The sequence below is a fragment of the Eptatretus burgeri genome, chromosome 13 (genome assembly GCF_056783735.1).
Source record: "Eptatretus burgeri isolate ZD-2024b chromosome 13, Ebu_testis_v1, whole genome shotgun sequence".
NCBI classification, from domain to species: domain Eukaryota; kingdom Metazoa; phylum Chordata; class Myxini; order Myxiniformes; family Myxinidae; genus Eptatretus; species Eptatretus burgeri.
The window spans coordinates 75,870,519-75,892,622 of record NC_140973.1 but is presented as its reverse complement, the minus strand read 5'-3'; the positions used below and the strand labels follow the sequence as shown (position 1 = coordinate 75,892,622).

The window sequence follows — 22,104 nt, the reverse complement described above, 5'->3', positions numbered from 1 at the left end:
TTCTCTACTCTTGGTTTCATTAACTACTTTCACAGCTGCAGGATTTGTTGTAGATAAATGAGTATTGAGGATTTTTTTCTCTCTCCCGTACATTGGCTTTTGGCCGGAGAAGTAACTGCATTGTTCCGAACGTTGCTTGTGCTACCATCTTTCTGGCTTGCACTGCCTTGACTCGATGAAATGAGACCTCATAAAGCAGAATGCGAGCCGTTTCCCCACTATTGACAGCATGCTCATGGTTAATGATTGTGGGTAGATGACGCTATAACCTTAACGGATTGTCAAAATATTCTGCGACACTTTATTTTGGTATTTTGCTCCTGATTAAGTTTGTGGAAGAAACTATACATCATGTTCCCTGGCAGAACACTCGGCTGATTACCTACAGTTGTACGGACTTGCTTGTACATGATAAAAGGAAAACTTGGACAAAAGAGGAAGCTGTTTGGCCCAACATGCATGTGCTTCATTCATAGCCTGTAAATCTAATGAGCGATCTGTTCATCGTCTGTCTTGAAGACACCAACTCTATCTACCATTTACCCAATTTCATTGGGGGAAGAGCGAGTGGAGGTTGGGGGTACAAGAACTAGTTAGGAGGAGAACAGTAGGGCAGGCACACTGTCAACACCAAAGTTGTTGTTGTTGTTGTTGTCTTGAAAAATGAACAAACATCGACGGCATATTTTCCTTTTGATGAGATCCTCTCACACACACCGCAATCACTCGTCCATACTCAAGCTACCTACTAGTCCTGCCAATGTCCATGTACCTCTCGATCCCCAATGCTTTCAAGTACCTATCTAATACCAGGTTACACCTATATAGTCCATGCATTAACTACTTTGGGTGAAAGACCTTTCCTGCCTTACGACCACACAAACTGTTTTCTTCAGTACGATCAGGCCTGGGTCTCTTGTCTTGTCACTTCCCAGCACAGATCTTTCTAGTTGTGTTGTTCCTAACACATCAAGCTATCCTGCTTGATTCATTATTATGAAGGAAATATTCACTACAAAACAGCCCCTTTAACAATATTTTACCTTTTCACCTTTAGAATTATATTAAAATGTACGTGTTCTTTATGTTGCACATTGTCTTCATATAAAAGGGATGTCATTGAAAGCTCCGATCGTTGCTGACGTTTCCATTGTTACGGACTCATGATAGCAGGTATGGGTGAGGCACCGGGCCCGGCCTGTGTTATTTGAGGCTGGTGATACATGTGGGAATTTAACCGAGGTATGCACGGCTTGCACTGTGGGTAAAAAATAGCCCATACAAAATGATGATCCAGAATGTGAACTTGGCTTGGGGTTCACAGATGACACTCAGCTTGGGTTCATGGAGAAATGTTTCACATGTCAACTGTTTCTTGGTTACCAGATTATCTGCAGCTCACTAATGGATTCTCATTGAAAGTTTTCACTGGATTTTTGCTGCAAGTCCTTTCTGACCACTACCACAGTGGATGCCAAACCCCACGGCCCAGTTGAAATGTCATTTTAGTATTTTGTGGCACATTTAACTCCAAGTAAACAGATTGTCAATTTAATGGTATCGAATTAAACAAGCTGAATTTTCTTTATCTGTGGTCTCTTCCTGTGAAGAAATCAGTATTATCTTCAATTGAAGAAAGACATTCATGAAGGGCGTCTGCCCTGCAGTGTGGATCAGAGCGTACAGCTGGCTGCTCTTTCTGTGCAAGGTAAGCTTTGGGACGCAGCACAGGTGTGCGGTTTCAGTGGTGGGAGAAAAAGTACTTCCTGATCTTATTTTTGTTCTTGTGTTTATGTTTGTGGCGAGTACAATATTTTTCTTCCTTTGCATTATTTATTGATTCGTGTTTTTACGCCTGTCCAACTGCTCTTCTTTATTAATGTGAGATGTGTTTGTTCGATGTTAAAAGTTCTTATAAGTCGATTTTGTTGCAGCTGATTTTGGTGACATTGATCAGTATGAATCCCAAGATTTCCTACGAGAATGTGTGCTTTTCCCATTGGTGAGCATCGTGGTAAACATGCAATAATGATATTTTCTGCACTGAAATGGCCTTTGAATACGTTGACTCGTGCTGCTGAAACATCTTAAAATGAAGGCATAAACGGTGACCGAAATCTGCTTTCGTTGACTGACTAAAGTGAGGGTCTATTTTTGACGAGGGGAATTATTATTATTATTATTATTATTATTATTTTTTATTGTTCATGTATCATTGAAAAATCATCCAATTCTGGGAGTGAATCACAATGCAAATGCCTCACTTCTTATTTTCAGCAGGGACCCATAGAATGTATCATTCATGCAATGTGAAATATGACTTCAAAACCTCGTCATCAACATCCCCCCCACCCCCCCAAAACCTCGTCATTAACACCCTCCCCAACCCTAAGTCAACCCCCCCCCCGCAAACCAAAATTATTCAATCCCCTCCCCACTCCAAGCCTTCAAACCTCCTCCTAACCCCCCCCCACCCCTCCACTATAACTACTCAAGCCCTGCCTCCTCCCCAATCTTCCTACCACTCATATAAAAGCAAAAGGGCATTCTTACATCGACCATTACATATACAACAGGACCCCGACGTTCGCGGGGGATACATTCTGGGAAGACCCGGCGAATGTTGGAACTGCGAATGTGGGGGCATTGTTTCAATGCGAAATGAGGGGATAGGTTCCGGGGATTTCCCGACCCCCGAAAAATCCATGAATATCAGGGTAAAATGCGCGAGTGTTTTGTCATCTATCTATAATTCCAGCAGTGTGTGTGTGTGTGTGTGTGTGTGTGTGTGTGTGTGTGTGTGTGTGTGTGTGTGTGTGTGTGTGTGTGTGTGTGTGTGTGTGTGTGTGTGTGTGTGTGTGTGTGTGTGTGTGTGTGTCCGCTGTTTCTCGACAACCTCTGGTCCGATCTAATTGAAACTTGCCAGGTATATTGCTGGGGACCTGAGTATGTGCCTTTTCAAGGTTTGATATTGTTGTGGTTGACCAAATTCGCAAACCACCATTCCGGTCCCTTAGGTGAGATATCTCGGTAAGTATATGTGTAGTTAGGCCCAAACCCGTTGTCTAGAGGGAATAAATGTCATTCATGCGTGCTGCGACTCTTCAGGATAGCCGTTTTTCTTTTACTATCTTTATTTTGGACCAACCGCCATTATTACCACCACCAACCACGTCTCAACAGTCATCACAACATCAACCACCCACCACAACGCCGCTTCACCACAACAGCCACGACCTTTACCGTCACACCTCGCAACCGTCGCATCGCCACCGTTCTTGCGCCGCTTGTGGGTACCGGTATTGGACTCGTGCAGGGCGCGCGCCGAACAGCGTGTACAAAACCACGGACTTTCCGCAGAAAAACGGATCAAAAACGACTCACGCCCACTTTTGTTCCGTCCAATCGGTGAGCGAGGGGCGATTTGGCCCCGCCTCCAGGGCGTTGGAGGGCGGTCGCGATATGCAAATTCATGGATCAAAAAGCATTCACGCCCACTTTTTCTCGGGCCAATGGGGAGCGAGGTGAAAGGTCGAAGGCAGGGGGTCAAAGGCGAAGCCACGGGGCTTATATAAGCGACCGCGTTCGTCAGTCGAGTTGAGTGCAGTTGGGAGTTCGCGGAGTCGGAGTGAAGAGGACGGAGCTGTGGAGAGGCGGCGGCGGCGAAGGCAGACGAGGGGGTGCTCGCGTCGGTGCCGGGAGCTGCACACCAGAGAGGCCAGCAACGCGACCGAGGTGGAGGAGGAGACGCTCGCCGCGGGACCCGAGACAGGGTTATATCCTCCTTTCCCCGAGCATCAGCAACCCCCTCCTGTTTCCCCCCGCTCTGAGATAGTGCGACAAAAGGGGGCCCCCTTCCCACCCCCTGCCAGACACTGTCCGCGAGGCCCGCGGAGTTGAGGCACCACCGCCGCTCCGCGTCTCATCATCAGACGGGTAGGCCCGACACGGTCTCGGCCCCAGGCCGGCCTACCCCCTCATCCTGGAGGGTGGTTCTCTTTTCTTTTGCTTTGGGAATGTGTGTTGTCGGCGCCGTCTGTGAAGTAAAATTGTATAAGTGTTGCCGTCTGCTCGCGTAGTCGGTATTAGATCTGCATTGTCGCATTTGCTTTTTGTCTTCTTCTTTTCTATGTGCTTTTGGTGGAATTGTATATGTGTGCTTTCCATTCATCGCGAATAAATGTGCTTTATGTTGAACTGTTTTCCCGCTTCGCTTCGTCATTTCTTTCATTGAATCCTCATCTTGCTTCACGTAAAGGGTTGGTAGTGGGCTGAATACGCCCGATAATTAATCGAACCGTCGAGGCCGACGATAACACCGCTCGGTTATCCCGATAGTACGGAACGGGTCGCTTAAGTGGCCCGTGTCCGAAGTCGACCTGCGGCGAGGTGCGATCGCCCGGTCTACCCTCCGTGTGGGTACTTAGGTAGGTCGAATTTGGCGAGCAACCCTATCCCACGCGGGGGCCGATTGGCTCGATCGCGGTGAGACCGAAAGGTCCACCCGTGACTGGTTCCCGGCGTTAGTCCGAGAGGGTCACGACTGGATTGTCCGTCCGGTGGGCGACGTGCCGCGATTCGAGTTACGTGGCCGTCAGCACGCCGGCGGGCGCGAATCCGTAACACTAGTGTCAGAAGTGGGATTCGAACCCACGCCTCCATCGCCCTCCTCGCGGCACTGGTATCGGAGAACAGGAAAACGGGCTCTCCTGTCTCCAGCTAAATTCACGGGAATCGGTCCAGGGGTGAGAGAAGCGACCCCCGATTCCCTCCAAATTACGAGCGAGCGAAATTAACCCTTCACGAGAAGCAAGATGGCGTCTCAAGGCGAGCGGGAGCCAGGGGTATTAGAAATGGATGTAGAATGTGTAGAATCCATGGCTCAGGATGAAATCCCCGTGCAGGAAATGTTGGTTGTACAGGAAAACGAACTCGCCCAACTGAACCCAGAGCCCGAAATGGGTGCGGCAGCGGCCGCGGTGTATGACACCTCCCCTCCCCCTCTCCACCAAAACCCTTCCCCAACCCCTGCCGAAACGGCTCACCCAAGCGCACCCGACATGGCCCAGCTATGCGCCATGCTGGCGGCAATGACAAACGAAGTGAAAAACGAAATAAAAGGAATGAACGAAAAGATGGATACGAATACAAATGAAGTGAAAACGACGATGGATACGAATACACAGCAAATGAGGGAAGAAATGAAAGAGCTGCGGGGTGAGACGCAGAACATGGGCCGATGCCTGCAGGCGGGCATGAAGGCCGTGACCAGGGAGCTGGGAATGGCGACTCCACGTGTGGGAGCAAACGAGCTGGAAGGGGGTGCAGCGGCTGACAGGCCCGCGGTGGAGGCGGGTAAGGAAAAAGTAATTCGGGAGACAAGAGACGAGGTGAAAGTAATTGCGAGGGAGAGAAAAGAACAATTAATACGGAGAGCAAGGATGAGGTACGCGGAGATCGTGAAAGAGCAAGGAGTGAAAAACAGGGAAGGACGGGAGCGACTTAAGGAGAAAGCAAGGTTGACCTACATAAAGATAAGGGAAAGACGCCAGAAAGAAGCGGAGACTAATAGACAGGAGGGGACAACAGAACCCTTCCCCCACCTCCACCCCAACCTTCTCCCGCTATGGCACCCCCAGGCACTACACTGCCTCCGAGCCTACCAGCTCCCTAACACCGGGGAGTTCCCGGTGTATGAAACTTATAAATGTATAGAGACATTTACTTATATTTACTATATTTATAGACATTTACTATAAGAAACTTATAAATGTATAGAGACACGGGAGATGGAGGGTGAATTGGACAAGGTTAGTGACGCACACACACACACGGAGGTGGTGGAGGATAATGGGGGTGAGCTGGCGGACTGGGTAGAGACCCAGTGCGAGCAGCGGGATGGCCTCCTCCAGGAACGAGGGGAGGGAGTATGCCCCCTTGAGGCGAGTCACGACCAGGTGAGTTCGGTCGTGCTTTGCGAGGTTGAGGGGACGGGTGCTGTGGACAGGTGCACGGAGAGCTTGGGGGGAATAGAGGCCCCGGAGACCCTTGTGGGGACACGAATCCCCAGTGTGGTTGTCCCTGTGTGTGGTGCAAAATATGAGTGCGTCCCCGTGTGTGGAAGCGACCCCGTGTATGAGTGAGGCACCGCGGGTGAGTGCCCCCGCGTGTGTGGGTGAGGCACCGTGTGTGAGTGTCGCCGTGTGTGTGGACGAGGCACCGCGGGTGAGTGCCCCCACGTGTGCGAGTGAGGCACCGCGGGTGAGTGCCCCCGCGCGATTGAATGGAGCACCACGTGTGAGTGGTATGATTTATAGGGAGACCGTGTGTGTGAGAGAGCGGTATGTAAGGGAGATGTCGGTGGGCATGCGGGAGCACGCAGCCGCGTCTCCCGGTGTGAATGTAATGGAATGGAGTGTGAGCGTCGTAACACGCAGGTGTGCGTGGGTGGAATGGAGGCGACGACGGCGACATGTAAGGAAAGAAAGCCGAGTAGCGGCTGTAGTTGTTTCGGGGACCGTGCCGGGTTCACCCAGCAGTGAGCACGCGGTCCGTGCTGTGCAACGCACGAGGCCACCACGTGCTCGCTTGCGAGAGTGAAGTCCCGGTCCGGAAACGCACGCGGTGGATTTGCCGATCCCGCGGACGGACAAAGTTTAGGCAGGATAATGGATTTGGACCGGACGGGTTCTCCACGCGATCGTGTGTGTTAAGCTCCAACGGGCAAAGCACATGTGTTCGCGTGGGGAACCCCTCGAGACGTGGGGCTTGTGTTTTTTTTTATGCGCACGGTGACGTCATGGCTGCACGTGGGGTTGGAATCCGCAGGAGGGGTATCCCTGCCGGATGGTACCGTCCAAGGAGGGACGAGGAACACGTGCAGCTGCATGACGTCACGGGCAGGTGCAAAGTGCGCGAGCGGCGAGTTGCCGCGCTGGTGCTGCGCAGGTAAAAAAAAAAAAAAAGCAAGCCTCACTTTCGGGTGCACAGGATTCCTGGGCAAGGGGTGGAAGACCCCCTTGACCTGGGCACAGGATGGAAACTAGTTAGGGGGAAGGGTTAGCTTAGCTAGACCGGCTCCATGGGGCAGGGGTAAGTCCTCATGGGGCCCGTGGAATGGATTAGTTAGAGGGATGTAGCCAGATTTAGGTAGGAAGGGAGGAAATCCCCCCCTGGGAAATTGATTAATGGGATTATTGGAGGACATGGACAGACTTGTGAATGTGTAGAGGGGACGTAGCTTAGCTACGTAGTGTTAAAAGGAACGTGCTGTAGTTTAAGGGACGACGTGGGAGCACGAGTTAGTTAGGGGATGTAGTTAGAAGAATGGCAGAGTTCAGCGGTGAGTGTGTTGAAGAGTTGGTGAGTTATGAGGTGAAGACATGATGAGTGAGTGAGGCCAGCGGGTCTGTGTGAATGGAGCGAATGGGGAATGCATGGTGCGATGAGTGATTGGGGGGAGGAGTGACTCCCGCCCAAGGGACCCCGGGGTCAGTGTAGAGTGAGTTAGGGGGTTAGTTAAATTGAAAAATGGAGGTCGTTTTGTTGTTGGTGGGAGTGTAGGCTCGAAACCCGTTTGGAGGGGTGCAGGAGCCCTGTTGACGGGTTGGGAGCGTGGCTGCGAAAGGTGAGTATCGCTGAGTGGGTACCCCGGGCACCAGGCTAGTCGGCCGCGGTAGGCCAAGGGCCCATGGGGGGCCGGAATAGCGTAGTGGGCACGGGTGCGCCTGCTTGGTGCGGGGGCCCGGGGCGCCATTAGCCGCGTGGGCAGTGTTGTGGGCAAGGGTGACCCTCGGAAAGGGGCCCGGGAAGCCAGCCTGCCACGTGTGCGTTTCAGGGGAGGTGCCATGGGGGGAACTCCCCGGTGTTAGGGAGCTGGTAGGCTCGGAGGCAGTGTAGTGCCTGGGGGTGCCATAGCGGGAGAATCGGCAGAGGGTCGTGCCTGCCAAAGGGAGCCACGTGTCCCAGCCATGAGACCGTGTGAGGGCACGGAGAGAAAATTGGGGGGCGAGGCCCGAAATTGTGAGGACACCAACACAGGCGACGGGAATCTGGGTTGTTAGAACCAATAGTTTAAGCGAGAGGCGCTTGTTGAAAGCCCCGGGGTAGTTTAACAGTTAAATGGTTAGGGTAGATTAGGAGATGTACCCCTCTGCACCATCCATCCCCTCGCTGTCGTTGTGGGCCGCTGGACCCACTTGGTGTTAAGATCGCCGAACTCTGGGGTGGCCATTCTGAGGCTTCGTTGGGCCTCGGCACAGGACGCGAGCTCTCCCTTATTCCCCTCCGGTAAGGGAACGTAGGGGTTGGGAGTAGGCTAGGTGACAGGATAGGTTAGCCAAACAAAGACGATAAAGGGGGTTAGGGGACGATTTATAGTGGGGGAGTAAAAATAAAAACAACAAAAAAATAAGTTGGGGCTAAATTGGGGTTTGACAAATTAAGGGAGTGGGTATATACAGTGACAGGCAAAGGCGATAGGTTGGGAGGGAGACAGGTAGGTAGGTCCGAGCCCGCCTTCCAAGTGGCCAGCACCACCGCACTCCCTCCACCAACCTCCACCGAACGGCAAAGGCTGGCCAACTTCATCTGCAGCTGCTGTGCTGCAAGGCCTGTGCCGGCCAGTTCATCTGCTAGCTGTTTTTCTTCAAGGCCTGTGCCGGCCAGTTCATCTGCCGGCTGTGTTTGCCTGCAGCGCCCTTCTTCTGCGGGCTGTGTTTGCCTGCTCACCTTTGCCATGCCATGCCCACTGCCCATGTTCACCAGCCCCGTTCAATTTTTGCTCTGCCCCCCCCCCCTGTTCATTTCCATGTGCGCCAGGATCCACAAGGCAACAGTTTGCAAGCTGCAAGAACTGCCCTGTTGGCAGCTACAACACGGGCCTGCAGTGGCGGCCCGTGCACCGTGTTTGTGTTCATTCATCCATTCGTTGTGTTCATTGCGTGTGCCACTTGAGCTGGCACGGAGACAACGGTTGTGCAGCCCATGCACCGTTGTGGTTCACTGCGTTCAGTTCAAAAGGGAAGGCCTTGGACTGCGTGTGAGCAGCCAGCCACGTTCCCTGTCACCTGCATTGTTTTGAGCCAGAGACTGCATGCGAGCAGCCTGGCTCCCTGTTAACTGCTTTCTTTTTGCAGAGCTCATTGATCCTGGGCCATGGTTTAGTGTAAAATTTGTAAGTTAAGGTTAAGATGTACTGTAAATATGAGTGCGCCCCCGGCATGTCTGTCCTAGCGCCGGCAATTTTATTTAAGTCGTCCGTGTGAGTGAGTTTGTTTAGGTAGTTACGCAGCCCTCAGGTTATTTATTTTGGGGACACGAATACCATGAATGTCGCACTCAGGGATCCGTAGGTAAAATGTACTAGGGGAAAACTACACATGATGGCACACGAAAATTTGACGACTCGGGACGAGTCTGTAAAAATAGGAGGGGGTAGTGTTGTGGTTGACCAAATTCGCAAACCACCATTCAGGTCCCTTAGGTGAGATATCTCGGTAAGTATATGTGTAGTTAGGCCCAAACCCGTTGTCTAGAGGGAATAAATGTCATTCATGCGTGCTGCGACTCTTCAGGATAGCCGTTTTTCTTTTACTATCTTTATTTTGGACCAACCGCCATTATTACCACCACCAACCACGTCTCAACAGTCATCACAACATCAACCACCCACCACAACGCCGCTTCACCACAACAGCCACGACCTTTACCGTCACACCTCGCAACCGTCGCATCGCCACCGTTCTTGCGCCGCTTGTGGGTACCGGTATTGGACTCGTGCAGGGCGCGCGCCGAACAGCGTGTACAAAACCACGGACTTTCCGCAGAAAAACGGATCAAAAACGACTCACGCCCACTTTTGTTCCGTCCAATCGGTGAGCGAGGGGCGATTTGGCCCCGCCTCCAGGGCGTTGGAGGGCGGTCGCGATATGCAAATTCATGGATCAAAAAGCATTCACGCCCACTTTTTCTCGGGCCAATGGGGAGCGAGGTGAAAGGTCGAAGGCAGGGGGTCAAAGGCGAAGCCACGGGGCTTATATAAGCGACCGCGTTCGTCAGTCGAGTTGAGTGCAGTTGGGAGTTCGCGGAGTCGGAGTGAATAGGACGGAGCTGTGGAGAGGCGGCGGCGGCGAAGGCAGACGAGGGGGTGCTCGCATCGGTGCCGGGAGCTGCACACCAGAGAGGCCAGCAACGCGACCGAGGTGGAGGAGGAGACGCTCGCCGCGGGACCCGAGACAGGGTTATATCCTCCTTTCCCCGAGCATCAGCAACCCCCTCCTGTTTCCCCCCGCGCTGAGATAGTGCGACAAAAGGGGGCCCCCTTCCCACCCCCTGCCGGACACTGTCCGCGAGGCCCGCGGAGTTGAGGCACCACCGCCGCTCCGCGTCTCATCATCAGACGGGTAGGCCCGACACGGTCTCGGCCCCAGGCCGGCCTACCCCCTCATCCTGGAGGGTGGTTCTCTTTTCTTTTGCTTTGGGAATGTGTGTTGTCGGCGCCGTCTGTGAAGTAAAATTGTATGTGTTGCCGTGTGCTCGCGTAGTCGGTATTAGATCTGCATTGTCGCATTTGCTTTTTGTCTTCTTTTCTATGTGCTTTTGGTGGAATTGTATATGTGTGCTTTCCGTTCATCGCGAATAAATGTGCTTTATGTTGAACTGTTTTCCCGCTTCGCTTCGTCATTTCTTTCATTGAATCCTCATCTTGCTTCACGTAAAGGGTTGGTAGTGGGCTGAATACGCCCGATAATTAATCGAACCGTCGAGGCCGACGATAACACCGCTCGGTTATCCCGATAGTACGGAACGGGTCGCTTAAGTGGCCCGTGTCCGAAGTCGACCTGCGGCGAGGTGCGATCGCCCGGTCTACCCTCCGTGTGGGTACTTAGGTAGGTCGAATTTGGCGAGCAACCTTATCCCACGCGGGGGCCGATTGGCTCGATCGCGGTGAGACCGAAAGGTCCACCCGTGACTGGTTCCCGGCGTTAGTCCGAGAGGGTCATGACTGGATTGTCCGTCCGGTGGGCGACGTGCCGCGATTCCAGTTACGTGGCCGTCAGCACGCCGGCGGGCGCGAATTCGTAACAATATTAATCGGACAAGCGGTTCCCAAGTTATAGCCATTTATTTACCAACCAATGGGAAGACACGTTGTTGCGTGGGCGTGGCCGATGGGGAAGGGAAGCACAGCCACATTCCCCATTACGGGTTACAACATACGGGCTTCCGGAGAGTGATGACTTCGTGTATTCTAATAATTTCTCGATTTCTTATGCGCATTTATAGATAAACACAATGGCCCAAGTTATGGTCGTTTTCATATTAGACGGTGTATAAATTTCGGGAACATCAGAGTGCTGGTATGCTCCGAACAAGGAAGTAAATTTTTTCTCTCTCTTCTCTTCTTTTTGTTTTTCCTTGCCACGACATTGCGAAAAGGTAAAATACGTTGGTGCTAATTGAATAATTGGGTATTAAAAATAAATTGCGAATAATCGTAATTTTGAATAATATCGAACTTCCGGGTCACGCACGTACGGGCACGTGAGAGCGAAGAAACGGCCTGTGTGGTTTATTTATTTATTTATTAGGGTACCCTGTGAGTACAGGGTACCCTATTGTTTTTCTTAAGTTTATTTGTTATTATTAGGGTACCCTGTGAGTACAGGGTACCCTATTGTTTTTCTTAAGTTTATTAGGGTACCCTGTGAGTACAGGGTACCCTATTGTTTTTCTTCTGTTTATTTATTATTGTTATTATTCTTTTTCCGCCGGCATTTTGCACCCTTCTTCACTTTAAAAATCATTTTCTCTGGGACGCTAAGTCCGATCGACACGAAGTTTTCACCATAGTATGTATCTTTTTTGATAGCACAATTGCGTTATAATTATGACGTCATTGGTCACGTGGTGCGGGCGCCATCTTGAAAAAACCGAAAAACTTTGGACCTCTGTATCTCTGAAACTTTCTAGGGTAAAAATGTTTTCGCTTCATGAATTTTATTAAGCTCCCTATGGGGAACACGTGTGATTTTTCTTGACGTCAGAAGTGAAGCGATACACCGGTGAAAATTCGTCAAGTAGAACGCCAAATAGGAAAAATCTGAAAAATTCTGAGCGTCATCTACACCAAAATTCATCGTCAAAAATGTTTTTTTTGACGTCATCGATGACTTAATTCGGCCGCCATCTTGTTTTTTAGTGCTTTTTTAAAAAAATCTTCTTCTCCAGAAGGGCTGGACAGATTAAGGCGAAACTTTACAGGTACATTCCCCCTGAGGTCCTCTTTCAAGTTTGTTAATTTGTTGTTGATACGTCACATGGTTTGGCGGCCATCTTGAAAAAACCCTAAAACCTTCAAACATCTTCTTCTCCAGAAGCGCTGGTCGAATGAAGGCGAGATTTCAGAACTATATTTGGGACATGTATGCGATGCAAGTTTGTTAATTTCGAAGTGATAGGTCACATGGTTTGGCCGCCATGTTGGATTTAAGAAAAATATTAAATAATGTTTTCTGTGGTATTTCATAAGCCATCGAAGCGAAAATTTGCAAGTGCCTTCCTCGCTCAACTCTGCATACATGGTAAAAAAATTTTACCTCAGAAGTCACATGGTTTGGCGGCCATCTTGGATAGAAAAATAGACTTTATCCGATTTACACGAAACTTCACACACTTGTTCGGGTCGACGATGGAAAGCAGAATTTAAATTTATGATATCATCGGTCACAAGGTTCGGCAGCCATCTTGGATTGAAAATGAATAAATTTTAAAAATCTTCTTCTCCAGAAGGGCAAGACAGATCAAGATGAAACTTAACACATATATTCCCCATGAGGTCCTTTCTCAAGTTTGTTAATTTGTTCTTGATCGGTCACATGGTTTGGCGGCCATCTTGAAAAAACCCGAAAACCTTCAAAGATCTTCTTCTCCAGAAGCGTTGGCCCAATGAAGGGGAGATTTCAGAACTATATTCGGGACAGGAAGGCGATATAAGTTTGTTAATTTCGAATTGATAAGTCACATGGTTTGGCCGCCATCTTGGATTTAAGAAAAATATTAAATAATGTTTTCTCTGGAACCGTTTAACCAAACGAATCAAAAATTTGTAATTATCATCTAGCAGGCAGTATGCACGCTTGGTAAAAATTATGATGTCACACGTCACATGGTTTGGCGGCCATCTTGGATTGAAAAACGCACCTTTACCGATTAACACGAAACTTCACGTACGTGTTCCAATACCCAGTTGGAAGCAGAATATAAATTTCTGATGTCATAGGTCACATGGTTCGTCAGCCATCTTGGATTGAAAAACAATATCTTTAAACATCTTTTTCTCTGAAACGGCTGAACAGATCCATGCGAAACTCCAACACTATGACCGCCTCTCCATGACGAATAAAAAGTTCTCACCCCCTTTTGAGGTACGACGCAACGTTTGGCAGCCATAGTGGATTGAAGGAAAAATATTAATTAATGTTTACTCTGGAACTACTGCATCAATAAATGTGAAACATCACCTTTATGGTGGAACGCTCATGTGGAATGAGGGTTTGAAATTTCAACGGGATCGGGCCCAGGGTTTGGCAGCCATGTTGGTTTTAAGAAAAATATTAAATAATGTTTTCTCTGGAACTGCTTAACCTGGAGAAGCGAAAATTTGCACTTATAGTCTGCCATGGTGTTTGCACATGTGGTGAAAATTATGACATCACAAGTCACATGGTTTGGCCGCCATCTTGGATTGAAGGATAAATATTAATTAATGTTTACTCTGGAACCGCTGCTTCTGTATATACGAAACTTCACATTTATAATTTAGCCGACATGCGAAACAAAAGTTTAAAATTTCAACCTGATCGGTCACACGGTTTGGCAGCCAGAATTATTTAATTATTTGAATCTGTTCACCAGTAATAAGGAAATTGAACGCTTTGTGCTGCCCGGTTCGTAACTCGTCCGTTCCGCGCCGTCTCGAAGCAGGCCTGTGTTTGTATCACCATTAAATAATGTTTTCTCTGGCACCGCTTATCCGATAAATGCGAAACTTTGCGGCTATGATTTAAGTCTCAAGTTGTATCAGTTGTGTCAAAGGCGGACGGACTGGGTACCCGGTCATCACTGCCAGCAGTTATAAAGTGGCAGTTCTAGTTTGTTATTAGGGTACCCTGTGAGTACAGGGTACCCTATTGTTTTTCTTCTGTTTATTATTACGCATTATTATTATTTTTATTATTATTATTTTTCCGTCGGCATTTTGCACCCTTTTTCGCTTTAAAAATCATTTTCTCTGGAACACTAAGTCCGATCGACAGGAAATTTTCACCATAGTATGTATCTTTTTTGATAGCACAATCACGTTATAATTATGACGTCATAGGTCACGTGGTACGGTCGCCATCTTGAAAAAAGCGATAAACTTTGGACATCTGTATCTCGGAAACCGTGCAATGGAAAAATTTTTCGTTTGATACATTTTACTAAGCTCCCTATGGGGAACACGTGTGATTTTTCGTGACGTCATAGGTGAAGCGATATACCGGTGAAAATTCGTCAAGTAGAACGCCATATAGGAAAAATCTGAAAAATTCTGAGCGTCATCTACACCAAAATTCATCGTCAAAAATGTTATGTTTGACGTCATCGATGATGTAATTCGGCCGCCATCTTGTTTTTTAGTGTTTTTAAGAAAAAAATCTTCTTCTCCAGAAGGACTGGACAGATTAAGGCGAAACTTTACAGATACATTCCCCCTGAGGTCCTCTTTCAAGTTTGTTAATTTGTTGTTGATACGTCACATGGTTTGGCGGCCATCTTGAAAAAACCCTAAAACCTTCAAACATCTTCTTCTCCAGAAGCGCTGGTCCAATGAAGGCGAGATTTCAGAACTATATTCGTGACATATATGCGATGCAAGTTTGTTAATTTCAAAGTGATAGGTCACATGGTTTGGCCGCCATGTTGGATTTAAGAAAAATATTAAATAATGTTTTCTCTGGAATTTCAAAAGCCATCGAAGCGAAAATTTGCAAGTGCCTTCCTCCCTCAACTCTGCATACATGGTAAAAAATTTTTACCTCAGAAGTCACATGGTTTGGCGGCCATCTTGGATAGAAAAATAGACCTTATCCGATTTACACGAAACTTTACACACCTGTTCGGGTCGACGATGGAAAGCAGAATTTAAATTTATGATATCATAGGTCACAAGGTTCGGCAGCCATCTTGGATTGAAAATGAATAAATTTTAAAAATCTTCTTCTCCAGAAGGGCAAGACAGATGAAGACGAAACTTCACACATATATTCCCCATGAGGTCCTTTCTCAAGTTTGTTAATTTGTTCTTGATCGGTCACATGGTTCGGCGGCCATCTTGAAAAAACCCTAAAACCTTCAAACATCTTCTTCTCCAGAAGCGCTGGTCGGATGAAGGGGAGATTTCAGAACTATATTCGGGACACGTAGGCGATATAAGTTTGTTAATTTCGAATTGATACGTTAGACGGTTTGGCCGCCATCTTGGATTTAAGAAAAATATTAAATAATGTTTTCTCTGGAACCGCTGAACCAAACGAATCGAAAATTTGTAATTATCATCTACCATCGTGTATGCACGCATGGTAAAAATTATGACATCACACGTCACATGGTTTGGCGGCCATCTTGGATAGAAAAACGCACCTTTACCGATTAACACGAAACATCACAAACGTGTTCCAATACCCAGTTGGAAGCAGAATATAAATTTCTGATGTCATAGGTCACATGGTTCGTCAGCCATCTTGGATTGAAAATGAATAAATTTTAAAAATCTTCTTCTCCAGAAAGGCAAGACAGATTAAGCCGAAACTTCACACATATATTCCCCATGAGGTCCTTTCTCAAGTTTGTTAATTTGTTCTTGATTGGTCACATGGTTTGGCGGCCATCTTGAATTTACCTTAAAACCTTCAAACATCTTCTTCTCCAGAACACCTGATCTGATCAAGGGGAAACTTCACACCCCTATTGCACATGAGTATGGAATACAAGTTTGTTAATTTCTAATTGATAGGTCACATGGTTTGGCAGCCATGTTGAATTTAAGAAAAATATTAAATAATGTTTTCTCTGGAACTGCTTAACCTATCGAAGCGAAAATTTGCGTCTGTCATCCTCCATGATATCTGCATACATGGTAAAAATTATGAGGTCACAAGTCACATGGTTTGGCCGCCATCTTAGATTGAAGGATAAATATTAATTCATGTTTACTCTGGAACCACTACTTCTATATATGCGAAACTTCATATTTATAATTTAGGCTACATGTGAAACAAAAGTTTAAAATTTCAACCTGATCGGCCGTGTGGTTTGGCAGCCAGAATTATTTAATTATTTGAATCTGGTCGCCAGTAATAAGGAAATTGAACGCTTTGTGCTGCCCGGTTCGTAACTCGTCTGTTCCACGCCGTCTCGAAGCAGGCCTGTGTTTGTATCACCATTAAATAATGTTTTCTCTGGCACCGCTTATCCGATAAATGCGAAACTTTGCGACTATGATTTAAGTCTCACGTTGTGTCAGTTGTGTCAAAGGCGGACGGACTGGGTACCCGGTCATCACTGCCAGCAGTTATAAAGTGGCAGTTCTAGTTATTATTATTATTATTCCGCCGGCATTTTGCACCCTTTTTCGCTTTAAAAATCATTTTCTCTGGGACGCTAAGTCCGATCGACAGGAAATTTTCACCATCGTATGTATCTTTTTTGATAGCACAATCGCGTTATAATTATGACGTCATTGGTCACGTGGTGCGGGCGCCATCTTGAAAAAACCGAAAAACTTTGGACCTCTGTATCTCTGAAACTTTCTAGGGTAAAAATGTTTTCGCTTCATGAATTTTATTAAGCTCCCTATGGGGAACACGTGTGATTTTTCTTGACGTCAGAAGTGAAGCGATACACCGGTGAAAATTCGTCAAGTAGAACGCCATATAGGAAAAATCTGAAAAATTCTGAGCATCATCTACACCAAAATTCATCGTCAAAAATGTTTTTTTTACGTCATCGATGACGTAATTTGGCCGCCATCTTGTTTTTTAGTGTTTTTTAAAAAAAATCTTCTTCTCCAGAAGGGCTGGACAGATTAAGGCGAAACTTTACAGGTACATTCCCCCTGAGGTCCTCTTTCAAGTTTGTTAATTTGTTGTTGATACGTCACATGGTTTGGCGGCCATCTTGAAAAAACCCTAAAAACTTCAAACATCTTCTTCTCCAGAAGCGCTGGTCCAATGAAGGCCAGATTTCAGAACTATATTCGTGACATGTATGCGATGCAAGTTTGTTAATTTCGAAGTGATAGGTCACATGGTTTGGCCGCCATGTTGGATTTAAGAAAAATATTAAATAATGTTTTCTCTGGTATTTCATAAGCCATCGAAGCGAAAATTTGCAAGTGCCTTCCTCCCTCAAGTCTGCATACATGGTAAAAAATTTTACCTCAGAAGTCACATGGTTTGGCGGCCATCTTGGATAGAAAAATAGACCTTATCCGATTTACACGAAACTTCACACACTTGTTCGGGTCGACGATGGAAAGCAGAATTTAAATTTATGATATCATAGGTCACAAGGTTCGGCAGCCATCTTGGATTGAAAATGAATAAATTTTAAAAATCTTCTTCTCCAGAAGGGCAAGACAGATGAAGACGAAACTTCACACATACATTCCCCATGAGGTCCTTTCTCAAGTTTGTTAATTTGTTCTTGATCGGTCACATGGTTCGGCGGCCATCTTGAAAAAACCCTAAAACCTTCAAACATCTTCTTCTCCAGAAGCGCTGGTCGGATGAAGGGGAGATTTCAGAACTATATTCGGGACACGTAGGCGATATAAGTTTGTTAATTTCGAATTGATACGTTAGACGGTTTGGCCGCCATCTTGGATTTAAGAAAAATATTAAATAATGTTTTCTCTGGAACCGCTGAACCAAACGAATCGAAAATTTGTAATTATCATCTACCATCGTGTATGCACGCATGGTAAAAATTATGACATCACACGTCACATGGTTTGGCGGCCATCTTGGATAGAAAAACGCACCTTTACCGATTAACACGAAACTTTACAAACGTGTTCCAATACCCAGTTGGAAGCAGAATGTAAATTTCTGATGTCATAGGTCACATGGTTTGTCAGCCATCTTGGATTGAAAATGAATAAATTTTAAAAATCTTCTTCTCCAGAAAGGCAAGACAGATTAAGCCGAAACTTCACACATATATTCCCCATGAGGTCCTTTCTCAAGTTTGTTAATTTGTTCTTGATTGGTCACATGGTTTGGCGGCCATCTTGAATTTACCTTAAAACCTTCAAACATCTTCTTCTCCAGAACACCTAATCTGATCAAGGGGAAACTTCACACCCCTATTGCACATGAGTAGGGAATACAAGTTTGTTAATTTCTAATTGATAGGTCACATGGTTTGGCAGCCATGTTGAATTTAAGAAAAATATTAAATAATGTTTTCTCTGGAACTGCTTAACCTATCGAAGCGAAAATTTGCGTCTGTCATCCTCCATGATATCTGCATACATGGTAAAAATTATGAGGTCACAAGTCACATGGTTTGGCCGCCATCTTAGATTGAAGGATAAATATTAATTCATGTTTACTCTGGAACCACTACTTCTATATATGCGAAACTTCATATTTATAATTTAGGCTACATGTGAAACAAAAGTTTAAAATTTCAACCTGATCGGCCACGTGGTTTGGCAGCCAGAATTATTTAATTATTTGAATCTGGTCGCCAGTAATAAGGAAATTGAACGCTTTATGCTGCCCGGTTCGTAACTCGTCTGTTCCGCGCCGTCTCGAAGCAGGCCTGTGTTTGTATCACCATTAACTAATGTTTTCTCTGGCACCGCTTATCCGATAAATGCGAAACTTTGCGACTATGATTTAAGTCTCACGTTGTGTCAGTTGTGTCAAAGGCGGACGGACTGGGTACCCGGTCATCACTGCCAGCAGTTATAAAGTGGCAGTTCTAGTTATTATTATTATTCCGCCGGCATTTTGCACCCTTTTTCGCTTAAAAAATCATTTTCTCTGGGACGCTAAGTCCGATCGACAGGAAATTTTCACCATAGTATGCATCTTTTTTGATAGCACAATCGCGTTATAATTATGACGTCATTGGTCACGTGGTGCGGGCGCCATCTTGAAAAAACCGAAAAACTTTGGACCTCTGTATCTCTGAAACTTTCTAGGGTAAAAATGTTTTCGCTTCATGAATTTTATTAAGCTCCCGATGGGGAACACGTGTGATTTTTCTTGACGTCAGAAGTGAAGCGATACACCGGTGAAAATTCGTCAAGTAGAACGCCATGTAGGAAAAATCTGAAAAATTCTGAGCATCATCTACACCAAAATTCATCGTCAAAAATGTTTTTTTTTTTACGTCATCGATGACTTAATTTGGCCGCCATCTTGTTTTTTAGTGTTTTTTTTAAAAAATCTTCTTCTCCAGAATGGCTGGACAGATTAAGGCGAAACTTTACAGGTACATTCCCCCTGAGGTCCTCTTTCAAGTTTGTTAATTTGTTGTTGATACGTCACATGGTTTGGCGGCCATCTTGAAAAACCCTAAAACCTTCAAACATCTTCTTCTCCAGAAGCACTGGTCCAATGAAGGCGAGATTTCAGAACTATATTCGTGACATGTATTCGATGCAAGTTTGTTAATTTCAAAGTGATAGGTCACATGGTTTGGCCGCCATGTTGGATTTAAGAAAAATATTAAATAATGTTTTCTCTGGAATTTCATAAGCCATCGAAGCGAAAATTTGCAAGTGCCTTCCTCCCTCAAGTCTGCATACATGCTAAAAAAGTTTTACCTCAGAAGTCACATGGTTTGGCGGCCATCTTGGATAGAAAAATAGACCTTATCCAATTTACACGAAACTTCACACACTTGTTCGGGTCGACGATGGAAAGCAGAATTTAAATTTATGATATCATAGGTCACAAGGTTCGGCAGCCATCTTGGATTGAAAATGAATAAATTTTAAAAATCTTCTTCTCCAGAAGGGCAAGATAGATTAAGACAAAACTTCAGAAATATATTCCCCATGAGGTCCTTTCTCAAGTTTGTTAATTTGTTCTTGATCGGTCACATGGTTTGGCGGCCATCTTGAAAAAACCCGAAAACCTTCAAACATCTTCTTCTCCAGAAGCGTTGGCCCAATGAAGGGGAGATTTCAGAACTGTATTCGGGACAGGAAGGCGATATAAGTTTGTTAATTTCTAATTGATAGGTCACATGGTTTGGCAGCCATGTTGAATTTAAGAAAAATATTAAATAATGTTTTCTCTGGAACTGCTTAACCTATCGAAGCGAAAATTTGCGTCTGTCATCCTCCATGATATCTGCATACATGGTAAAAATTATGAGGTCACAAGTCACATGGTTTGGCCGCCATCTTAGATTGAAGGATAAATATTAATTCATGTTTACTCTGGAACCACTACTTCTATATATGCGAAACTTCATATTTATAATTTAGGCTACATGTGAAACAAAAGTTTAAAATTTCAACCTGATCGGCCGTGTGGTTTGGCAGCCAGAATTATTTAATTATTTGAATCTGGTCGCCAGTAATAAGGAAATTGAACGCTTTGTGCTGCCCGGTTCGTAACTCGTCTGTTCCACGCCGTCTCGAAGCAGGCCTGTGTTTGTATCACCATTAAATAATGTTTTCTCTGGCACCGCTTATCCGATAAATGCGAAACTTTGCGACTATGATTTAAGTCTCACGTTGTGTCAGTTGTGTCAAAGGCGGACGGACTGGGTACCCGGTCATCACTGCCAGCAGTTATAAAGTGGCAGTTCTAGTTATTATTATTATTATTCCGCCGGCATTTTGCACCCTTTTTCGCTTTAAAAATCATTTTCTCTGGGACGCTAAGTCCGATCGACAGGAAATTTTCACCATCGTATGTATCTTTTTTGATAGCACAATCGCGTTATAATTATGACGTCATTGGTCACGTGGTGCGGGCGCCATCTTGAAAAAACCGAAAAACTTTGGACCTCTGTATCTCTGAAACTTTCTAGGGTAAAAATGTTTTCGCTTCATGAATTTTATTAAGCTCCCTATGGGGAACACGTGTGATTTTTCTTGACGTCAGAAGTGAAGCGATACACCGGTGAAAATTCGTCAAGTAGAACGCCATATAGGAAAAATCTGAAAAATTCTGAGCATCATCTACACCAAAATTCATCGTCAAAAATGTTTTTTTTTACGTCATCGATGACGTAATTTGGCCGCCATCTTGTTTTTTAGTGTTTTTTAAAAAAAATCTTCTTCTCCAGAAGGGCTGGACAGATTAAGGCGAAACTTTACAGGTACATTCCCCCTGAGGTCCTCTTTCAAGTTTGTTAATTTGTTGTTGATACGTCACATGGTTTGGCGGCCATCTTGAAAAAACCCTAAAAACTTCAAACATCTTCTTCTCCAGAAGCGCTGGTCCAATGAAGGCCAGATTTCAGAACTATATTCGTGACATGTATGCGATGCAAGTTTGTTAATTTCGAAGTGATAGGTCACATGGTTTGGCCGCCATGTTGGATTTAAGAAAAATATTAAATAATGTTTTCTCTGGTATTTCATAAGCCATCGAAGCGAAAATTTGCAAGTGCCTTCCTCCCTCAAGTCTGCATACATGGTAAAAAAATTTTACCTCAGAAGTCACATGGTTTGGCGGCCATCTTGGATAGAAAAATAGACCTTATCCGATTTACACGAAACTTCACACACTTGTTCGGGTCGACGATGGAAAGCAGAATTTAAATTTATGATATCATAGGTCACAAGGTTCGGCAGCCATCTTGGATTGAAAATGAATAAATTTTAAAAATCTTCTTCTCCAGAAGGGCAAGACAGATGAAGACGAAACTTCACACATACATTCCCCATGAGGTCCTTTCTCAAGTTTGTTAATTTGTTCTTGATCGGTCACATGGTTCGGCGGCCATCTTGAAAAAACCCTAAAACCTTCAAACATCTTCTTCTCCAGAAGCGCTGGTCGGATGAAGGGGAGATTTCAGAACTATATT

General features: G+C 45.8%; 1 protein-coding gene across 6 annotated transcripts in view; it reads left to right on the top strand.

Moving 5' to 3' along the window:
* The window catches only part of LOC147014822 (tyrosine-protein phosphatase non-receptor type 21-like), a 149,476-nt gene that overhangs the window by 66,497 nt on the left and 60,875 nt on the right, over positions 1–22,104 (top strand). For 5 of the 6 annotated variants that reach the window (XM_085853124.1, XM_085853126.1, XM_085853123.1 and 2 more), the window contains 2 exons: positions 1,611–1,708; positions 1,935–2,002. The exons of the other annotated variant lie outside the window; for it this stretch is intronic. In XM_085853124.1, the coding sequence (XP_085709250.1) occupies positions 1,611–1,708; positions 1,935–2,002 (166 nt within the window). The remainder of the gene's footprint in view (positions 1–1,610; positions 1,709–1,934; positions 2,003–22,104) is intronic. 6 annotated transcript variants of the gene reach the window in all.